The sequence below is a fragment of the Lolium perenne genome, chromosome 4 (genome assembly GCF_019359855.2).
Source record: "Lolium perenne isolate Kyuss_39 chromosome 4, Kyuss_2.0, whole genome shotgun sequence".
Lineage (NCBI taxonomy): Eukaryota > Viridiplantae > Streptophyta > Magnoliopsida > Poales > Poaceae > Lolium > Lolium perenne.
Window position 1 is genome coordinate 298,556,144 of NC_067247.2, and position 10,345 is coordinate 298,566,488.

Sequence of the window (10,345 nt, forward strand, 5' to 3'; positions counted from 1 at the left end):
AGGGAGAAGGGAAAAATCCTCCTCCGTGCGGTGATCTGACGATGAAGGGGCCGCACGCCCCGAATTTGTTGTGCCCCCCGAAAGGGAGGCAGAGGTGTTGCCGGCACCAGATGGTGCCGGGCTTGAGCGAGGAGGAGGGGTTGAGGTCCTTGCGGATCCCTCAGAGCCCGATGGCCTTGGGCCAAGCTTGAGCGCGGGGCTGAGAAAAAGAAAAGACAAATGGTTGAGAAAAAGCAACCGGAAAAAGAACTTGGCAAAAAAGAGGCAAGCAAGAGAATAAGAAACTTACCCGGAAGCAGTTGGCATCGCCTTGCGCCCGTAGCGGCGCACGCCCACTTCCTTCTCCCCCACGGGCTCGGTCCGGAAGCGCTTGGAGGGAGGAGCATGGCTGGGGCCGGCATTAGATGCCGGCTGCTTGTTCTTCTGGCCCTGGGCCATGAGTTTGTCCACAAATTCAGAACCGGCCTCGGCGCACAGGGGCGGCACGCGCTCGTGGATCTATAAGTTGAATATGGCTAAGAAGCAATTCGCAAGAAAGCAATAGCTGTAAAGTACAGGAAACCGGAAAAGAAGGTACCTCGAGCATGGTCAGGTCATCGGAGGTCCCGGTTGGCTCCGGAGGGTCCCGGCCAAGGCGCGCTGCCGGAGTCTTGCCCATCTTCAGATCCTTCCAAAAGATGTAGGGGTCTGGGTCGAAGGAGTCAAGGGCGCGCTTCCGGCAAGTTCCTCGCCGCTCCGCTTGGATGAGGGGGAAGCGGTCCTTGGCCTGAAACAAGATAAAAAGGAAGGTTAACAAAAGCAGAAAGTTACCGGCAAAAAACAACCCCAATTGCGTAATCTCTTACTTCTTGAGTCGGAGGGTTAGTAGAGCTGAGGGGAAGGAGGCCCCATTCCCAAGCAAATGGCATAGCAGTTTGGCAAATCTGCTTAGCCTTGCGAACAACATCCTTCTTGCTAAGGGGACGGCCTGTGATCTTGGTAGGATCGCCAGGGCCATACATCTCGCTCATCCTATGCGCACGGCGCTCGTGAGGAAGCACCCGGCGTGAAATAAAGGTGCGGATGATATCATCAGAGCAGATGTTGGTCTCCTTCTTCAAAGAAGCCAAGAAGCGTACTACCCGGTTGGTTTCGGCGTGATCCGTCTTCGGGTTGTAGCTCCAATTGGTTCTGCTAGGGGGCCCCTCTTGGTATGGAGGAAGGTCGATAAGATTGGCGCGGCCGCTGTTCTTCACATAGAAAAAAGTTCCTTGCCAGGCGCGGCAGGACTCGAGGCCGGTAAACTTAAGAAAAGTGCTCCCTTGGCGGGAGCCAACGATACAAGATCCGCACTCCACGGGCGGCTTGGGCTTAGGGATTTCCTTGCCCTGGACGGAATTAATCCGCAAATTGAAGAAGCGGGCAAACGTCTCACGAGTGGGACGAATGCCGATATAGGCCTCCATGAAGGTGGCATAGCAAGAAAGATAGAAGATGGCGTTGCCAGGAAGGTGGTGAGGTTGGAGTTCATAGAAATCTAAAAACTCCCGGAAAAAAGGGGAGGCAGGAAGGCCGAAGCCGCGCTCAAAGTGAGCGAGAAAAACAACATATTCACCGGCTTCGGGGTCCGGTTCGATTTCGTCACCAGGAATCCGGCAGGTAACTCCTTCCGGAATCCGGCGGGACCGGTATAACCAGTCGATCTCAAACTCAGTAACATTGGAGCCCATCCAGGCTCCGCGGGTGATTGGGGAAGGCTCCTCGCCGGAAGATTGGCTGGAGCTACTAGAGGCTTGGCCAGAGCTACTCGCTTCTTGGCTACCGGAAGCTTGGCTAAAGCTACCGGATTCTAAATGGCCGCCGGACTCTTGGAGGCTACCGGATTCCTGCTGGTTGCCGGAATCGGTCTCCATCGGATCTGAAGCCGTGGATTCGCCGGGAGATTGTCTACGGCGCTTAACAGAAAGAGAAGAGGAAGATGCGGAGGAAGACTCCTCGTCAGACATTGGATGGCTAGGCAGAAAAACAGGAATCCCACACTTGAACCCCGCGTGAAGATCTACGAGTAAGAAGAAAACCAAAGAAAAAAGAGGAAATAAGAACACCGTAGGGCCAAGATCTGAAAAGCAAGCAGATGGCGAGCAAAACGAAATTGGTACCAACCTTGAGCGCCGCGGTCGCTGAGGGAAGCGTTTGCCGTTGGTGGAGCGGACCTGCGGTCGCCGGCGAGCACCGTCGACGGCGAGGCGGAGAAGCTCGCGAAGAAGCGCGAATGCAGCGGGCACGGTGAAGGTGCTGCTGGAGATTCCCGCACAGCAAGGTCCGGCGGAAGCACGGCGTAAGTTCGCCGGGCGCCGGAGCTTGAGCGAGCGACGGTGGACGGAGAGCGGCGGAAGCGCAAAGGCAAGGAGCACTGTGCGTGAAGAATGGGGAATGCGAAGAAGATGAAGAAGAAGGGGCGGTTGTGCTTATAAAGGAGAGAGAAGGTGGGCAGAAAACCGCTGGGCCGCGGCGGTTCGCCTCGCGGCCCGCGACGGTTCGCGCCTTGGGCCGCCACGTGGCGAAGAGGTACACGCGAGAAAGGGGACGCCACACGGAGGCACACACGGGATCCAAAACGGCTAGTGGGATCCGCAGCGGTGCATTTAATGAGTGCGCGGGAGCCGAAGCGAAAGGACAACTGACACTGGCGTGGCAGTTAACAGTGCGCATGTCACTGACAGGCGCGGGGCCCAAAATATTCTCGACTTCGCCGAGGGAGGAGTAAAGACACATGATACCGGGAAAGAGAGATGCCGGAACGTGCCTTGCAAAGAGAAGAAAAAGAACAAGGGTAAAGGTGCCGGAACCAAGCTCAAGGCATGAGTGATTAAACCGGTATCTTAAAAAGATGAAAACCTGGCATGGTCTGTAGGATAGGATCCTCCAGGCTATACCAGCTTCGGGGACTAATGTTGGGGGGATAACCCCCGGTATGCCAAAGGCATGCCAAACCGGATAGTTTGAGCCATCAAGATACCGGTTTAACGTTCTTACCGGAAGCCTGGTAGGAATTTGGGAAAGCGAAGCTAAGCCGGTATCCCCAAAGGGGTATGCCGGAACCCGGTAAAGAAGATACCGGAAAGGAGGGCCTGTCGGCAGGACTGGTCAAAGATTCTCTTCAGAGCAAGAAGACAAGGATGAGCTAAGCAAAGTAACTTTATTCAGAGCCCTGGCGCCAAAGAGAGAGGTGACGGAGAAAGAAGCCGGAGGACGTCAGCCTCCCTGATTAAAGAGGACCCCGGCGTCATCCATGATTAAAGTAGCTTTGTAAAGTAGTTTGTCCAGTCAAAGATGCCATTAGGGTTTCTTGTTCTGTAAGCCACCCTCTCCCCTATATAAGGAGAGGGGGTACTGCCTCTTACAGGCGCGAGACTACAGAAGGAATTAGACGACAGAACTTGTAACCGTGTTGAGATCAATGAAGCTAGCGATCTAGTAAAGAGTTCTTCCTCTTGTCTCTCTTCTTGTATACCGGTCTCTGGCTGTGTTCTTGAGGAAAGCATCCGGAAGTTCTTCCCATCTAATCGCAAACCCTCCCCCGAATCCTCTTGCGTCCATTCGGCCCCAGTATAAGCCATCCTATGGCATCTGTCTGTTCACCACGACGACATGAATCATGTTGATGGCGGTGGCATTGAGTTGGTCATCCACCACATCTCTTCTTGTCAAGTTCTTTGGATCTCTTGGTGAATATCCTTCCTCAATGATGCGCCAAAGCTCGGTAGACGCGCTGCGCACATGAGATTTCATCAAGAGTTGCCAATTTTCAAAGCTATTGGATTCAAGTAGTGGTGGTGAGCCATGAGTCAAGATGCGAGGCATGGGTATTGGGACATTTAGGGAGTAATCACTTGGTGGGGGCACCGCATGATAACCTCCTAATTGTCCCTCAACCGGTGATTCATCCTTCCCTTTTGATGAAGTGCCAATGTCCTCAAGTTCCCCTTCTCGAGGTGGTTTTGTCGATTGCGCGACAAAATCAACAAGAGGAAGGGTGTTGACTTGTGGTGGAGGAACATCGACACTTGCCTTGGGGGTTGATTTGGGAGCAATCAACTCCATCATCATAGCCTTCATTTGAGCTACAATGGATGACTCCAATTTCTTGAGGTCATCCAAAGTAGCCGAAGTGCTCTCGACAATTGATGGTGGAGGTGATTGCTCACCGCGAAGGAACCCATTCTCTCCATTCTCTTGTTCGGCCATTTCTTAGGCGGTAAAGCCCGAGCAAGAAAACCTTGCTCTGATACCAATTGAATGGATCGTAGCGAACAAGAGGGCGGGGTGAATGGGCGCTACGTCAAGTTTTAGTCTTTTTCAATTTTTAGTGCAACGGAAGATAAAGATGATAGCTTTAGCGATGGCGGTGTTCCTACAATGATCCTAGACAAGTACAACAAGCAAAGGAACAATCACAAGATAGTAAGAGTAAGGAGCGGGACAACCGGAGGGCGCGGAGACGAGGCGAGGTTTGTTTCCCGCAGTTCCTCCCACAAAAGGGAGTACGTCTGCGTTGAGGAGGTGCTAGCCTCACACAAGAGGCTAGACGGCCACACCACGAAGGAAGGCCTCACCTTCTTCCTCAAGAGAGCTCCACAAAGGTGCCCCCCCTTCTCCACTAAGGCACCGGTCGAGGCGGTGATTCCTTCACAAGGTTGGGGCGAGCTCCACACCACAAGGAGGCTCCCAACAACCCATGGAGCTAGTACAACACCAAGCTAGCCTCCATGGATGCACTTCTTCCAAGATTCCACAATAGGAACTCTACCACCAAGATCCACTAAGGACTACCATGAATTGGTGAAATTTCTCTCGGTAGAACGATAGATCGGGGTCTCCTCCACCACTCCTCGAAGTATGAGCAAGATTGATTGGGTAGGGAGAGAGATCCACTAAGTTTGAGCTCAGCAACAATGGAGGAGAGAGATAAAAAAGAGCTAAATTCGGGCTGGAGAAGAAGGGGCATTTTTATAGGTCCCTCCAAATCCAACCGTTATGTGTTGTTTTTGCCTAAGCGGTACTACCGTTTCTGGGAAGCGGTACTACCGCTCTGAGTTAGAATCCCCACAGAACTTGTCCACGTGGACACATAGCGGTACTACCGCTCGCGGTACCGCTTGAGGTACCGCAACAGGGTCCAGACCTTACTGGATCCAAAGCGGTACCGAAGCGGTACCAGAGCGGTATTGCCGTAACGTGTTACGGTACTTGAGCGGTACCATGGGCGGTACTACCGCTTGCAAGCGGTACTACCGCTCAAGGTACCGTAAAGGTACCGTAACTTCTTCTGTGGGACAATCTCGTGTGCAATCCTCAGAGCGGTACCAGTAGGGTAGCGGTACTACCGCTCTTGGTACCTGTTGGAGATATGCCCAAGAGGCAATAATAAAATGGTTATTATAATATCTTTGTGTTTATGATAAATGTTTATATACCATGCTATAATTGTATTAACCGAAACATTGATACATGTGTGTTATGTAAACAACAAGGAGTCCCTAGTAAGCCTCTTGTATAACTAGCTTGTTGATTAATAGATGATCATGGTTTCGTGATCATGAACATTGGATGTTATTAATAACAAGGTTATGACATTAGTTGAATGATATAATGGACACACACCCAAATGAGCGTAGCATAAGATCAAGTCATTAAGTTCATTTGCTATAAGCTTTCAATACATAGTTGTCTTAATCCTTCGACCATGAGATCATATAAATCACTTACACCGAAAGGGTACTTTGATTACATCAAACGCCATTGCGTAAATGGGTGGCAATAAAGGTGGGATTAAGTATCTGGAAAGTGTGAGTTGAGGCATATGGATCAACAGTGGGATTTGTCCATCCTGATGACGGATAGATATGCTCTGGGCCCTCTCGGTGGAATGTCATCTGATTAGCTTGCAAGCATATGAATAGTTCATAAGAGATCACATACCACGGTACGAGTAAAGAGTACTTGTCGGTAACGAGGTTGAACAAGGTATGGAGATACCGATGATCAAACCTCGGACAAGTAGAATATCGTGTGACAAAGGGAATTGGCATCGTATGTAAATGGTTCAATCGATCACTAAAGTCATCGTTGAATATGTGGGAGCCATTATGGATCTCCAGATCCCGCTATTGGTTATTGCTCGGAGAGGAGTCTCGACCATGTCTGCATAGTTCGCGAACCGTAGGGTGACGCGCTTAAGGTTCGATGTCGCATAAGTAGATTCGGAATATGAGTTGGAGTCCGAAGTTTTTGTTCGGAGTCTCGGATGGGATCCAGGACATCACGAGGAGGTCCGGAATTGTCCGGAGAATAAGATTCATATATGGGAAGTCAATTTCCGGGGTTCGGGAAAAAGTCCGGTGTTTTGACCGGAGCTTCTAGAAGGTTCTAGAGGGCCACCAGTGGGCCCACCACCCCGGGAGAGGCCACATAGGCGCCACATGGCATAGTGGGTCCAGCCCACCATGACATGTGGGCCCAGGCCAGCCCCCCCTTAGAGATAAGATCTATCTCTAATTTAAATGGTTTAAAATTAGAGATAAGATCTATCTCCTAAAATAAATTGTTTAATTAGGAGATAAAGGGGAAGACTTGGGGGAGGAGTTGCCCCCTCCCCATGCGCCGGCCAAGGGGGCAGGTGGGCCCTAGGGGAAACCCTAGGCCGACCCCCCACCTATATAAAGAGGGGAGGGGGTGGCCGGCCAAGGCCCCCCATCCATAACCCTGGCCGCCCCCTCTCTCTTCCACCTCCATACGCTGTGCAGGCTTAGGTGAAGCCCTGCAGCAACTCTTCTCCACCACCACCACCACGCCGTCGTGTTGCTGGGATTCCGTGGAGATCTACCACAACCTCCGCTGCCCGCTGGAACGGGAGAGGAAGGAGCTTCATCGACACCGTACGCGCGACCGAGTACGGAAGTGCTGCCGGATTGCAGCACCGGGGACGATCGTCTACACCAACAACGAGATTAATCTCGTAGGCTTTGGAATCTTTGAGGGTTAGTCTCATCTCCATCTCGTTGCTTCGATCTTGTAGATTAGATCTTGGGTGTTCCATAGATTAGATCTGTTGGTTTTATTCGTCTTGCGATAGGAAAATTTTTGTTTTTCTATGCAACGAACCCCATCAGTGGTATCAGAGCCATGTCTATGCATAGATCTGTTGCACGAGTAGAACACAATAGTTTTGTGGGCGGTGATGCTTTTGTTGCTTTAGTTTGTGTACTTTGCTTCTTGCGGGATGGTGGGATGAAGCGGCCCAGGCTAACTTTACATGACCGCGTCTCATGAGACTTGCTCCACGCTTGACATGCAACTTGTATTGCATAAGTGGCTTTGCGGGTGTCTGTCTCTCCCACCATAGTGAAGATTGCAATTTGCACTTCTATTGTCAACACTAGTATCACCGTTGTGGTTCATGTTCGTAGGTAGATTGGATCTTACTCGAAAACCCTAAACCACGTAAAATATGCAAACCAAATTAGAGGCGTCTAACTTGTTTTTGTAGGGTTTGGTGATGTGATATGGCCATGATGTGATGATGATTATATTTGATGTATGAGATGTTCATTATTGTATTATGGCAACCGGCAGGAGCCTAATGGTTGTCTTTAATTTTTGTTAAAGACCTGCGTGTCTATTCATCATGTAATAGCTTTATTTCAAGTAGTTGTTATAGTAGCTATAAGTGATGGACAACCATGAAGCGGCGCCACTGACCTTGACGCCTTGCTGGTGATGATGGAGATCATGTCCGTGCTTTGGAGATGGAGATCAAAAGCACAAGAAGAAAGGCCATATCATATCACACATTATGAATTGCATGTGATGTTAATCCTTTTATGCATCTTATTTTTGCTTAGATCGCGATGGTAGCATTATAAGATGATCCCTCTCACTAAATATCAAGATAATAAAGTGTTCATCCTTAGTATGCACCGTTGCTAAGACTTGTCGTTTCGAAGCATCTCGTGATGATCGGGTGTGATAGACTCTACATGTGCATACAACGGGTGCAAGCCAGTTTTGCACACGCGGATACTAAGGTTGCCTTGACGAGCCTAGCATGTACAGACATGGTCTCGGAACACGGGATACCGAAAGGTAGAGCATGAGTCATATGAATGATATGATGAACACTTTGAGTGTTCGCCTTTGAAGCTACATCTTTTCTCGTGAAGATCGGACTTGGTGTAGTGGATTTGGTTCGTGTAATCACTAAGACAATGCGAGGGATGTTGTTTTAAGTGGGAGTTCACCTAGTTAATTTAAGAATTAAAACTGAACTCAATTTATCATAAACTTAGTCTAAACTCTTTGCAAATATGTTGTAGATCATGGCGTCCCCCTCCATCAGTTTTAACCAGTTCCTAGAGAAAGAAAAGCTTAAGAGCAACGGTAGCAACTTCACCGACTGGTTCCGTCATGTGAGGATTTTCCTCGCTGGTGGAAACCTGCAATATGTGCTCGATGCACCGCTGGGTGCCCCACCTGCAGAAACTGAATCCGATGAAGTAAAGAATGTTTACGAGACTCGGAAAATTCGGTACTCTCAAGTTCAGTGTGCCATCCTGTGCAGTCTGGAAGCCGATCTTCAAAAACGTTTTGAGCACCACGACCCGTTTGAGATGATGAAAGAGTTAAAGACTATTTTTGAAACTCATGCGGCCGTGGAATGCTATGAAGCATCGAAACACTTCTTCAGTTGCATGATGGAAGAGGGCAGCTCCGTCAGTGAGCACATGCTCGCCATGTCCGGGCATGCGAAGAAACTCAGTGACTTGGGAATAGTGATTCCTAACAAGCTGGGGATTAATCGTGTCCTCCAATCACTGCCACCTAGTTACAAGAACTTCGTGATGAATTACAACATGCAGAACATGAACAAGGAGTTACCTGAACTCTTCTCCATGCTGAAATCTGCTGAGGTTGAAATAAAGAAAGAGAACCAAGTGTTGATGGTCAACAAGACCACCAGTTTCAAGAAGCAGGGCAAGCCTAACAACAAGGGCAACTTCAAGAAGGGCGGCAAGAAAGTTGTTGCGCCTCCGGAGAAGCCCAAGGCTGGCCCTAAGCCTGATACTGTGTGCTATTACTGCCAGGGGAAGGGGCACTGGAAGCGCAATTGCCCCAAATACTTGGCCGATCTGAAGAGCGGCCACGTCAAAAAGAAAGGTATATTTGATATACATGTTATTGATGTCTATCTTACTGGTTCTCGTAGTAGTGCCTGGGTATTTGATACTGGTTCGTTTGCTCACATTTGTAACTCGAAACAGGAACTGCGGAATAGACGAAGCCTGGCAAGAGACGAGGTGACGATGCACGTTGGAAATGGATCCAAAGTCGATGTGATCGCCGTCGGCACGCTCCCTCTACATCTACCTTCGGGATTAGTTTTAAACCTTAATAATTGTTATTTGGTACCTGCGTTGAGCATGAACATTATATCTGGATCTTGTTTAATGCAAGACGGTTATTCGTTTAAATCAGAGAATAATGGTTGTTCGATTTATATGAGTAATGTCTTTTATGGCCATGCACCTGAGATGAATGGTTTATTCTTGTTAAGTCTTGATAGTAGTGATACACATGTTCATAACATTGATGCTAAGCGAATTAAATTGAATGATAATTCTACTTATATGTGGCACTGTCGTCTTGGTCACATTGGAGTGAAGCGCATGAAGAAACTCCATTCCGATGGACTTCTTGAGTCACTTGACTTTGAGTCACTTGATAGATGCGAAGCATGTCTAATGGGAAAAATGACTAAGACCCCATTTTCTGGTACAATGGAGCGAGCTACAGACTTATTAGAAATCATACATACCGATGTGTGTGGACCAATGAGTGTAGCATCGCGCGGTGGTTATCGTTATGTTCTAACCTTCACGGATGATCTGAGTAGATATGGATATATTTACTTTATGAAACATAAGTCCGAGACTTTTGAGAAGTTCAAGGAATTCCAAAGTGAAGTAGAAAATCAACGTAACAAGAAGATTAAGTTTCTCAACGTTACGATCGCGGAGGCGAATATCTGAGTTATGAGTTTGGCATGCATTTAAAGAAATGCGGAATACTTTCACAGTTGACACCGCCGGGAACACCACAGCGTAATGGTGTGTCCGAACGTCGTAATTGAACTCTCTTAGATATGGTTCGATCTATGATGTCTCTTACCGATTTGCCGTTGTCGTTTTGGGGTTATGCATTAGAGACAGCCGCATTCACTTTAAATAGGGCACCATCTAAATCCGTTGAAACGACACCGTATGAATTATGGTTTGGGAAGAAACCTAAGTTGTCGTTCCTTAAAGTT

The 10,345-nt window shown here is 48.8% G+C and overlaps 1 protein-coding gene across 1 annotated transcript; it reads left to right on the forward strand.

Moving 5' to 3' along the window:
* The first annotated feature begins 8,473 nt into the window (after positions 1-8,473).
* Positions 8,474-9,340, forward strand: LOC139839186 (uncharacterized). The gene is made up of 2 exons (XM_071829233.1): positions 8,474-9,195; positions 9,300-9,340. The coding sequence occupies exons 1-2, from the start codon at positions 8,649-8,651 to the stop codon at positions 9,311-9,313; spliced, it is 561 nt and encodes a 186-aa protein (XP_071685334.1). The 5' UTR covers positions 8,474-8,648; the 3' UTR covers positions 9,314-9,340.
* The last annotated feature ends 1,005 nt before the right edge of the window (positions 9,341-10,345 follow it).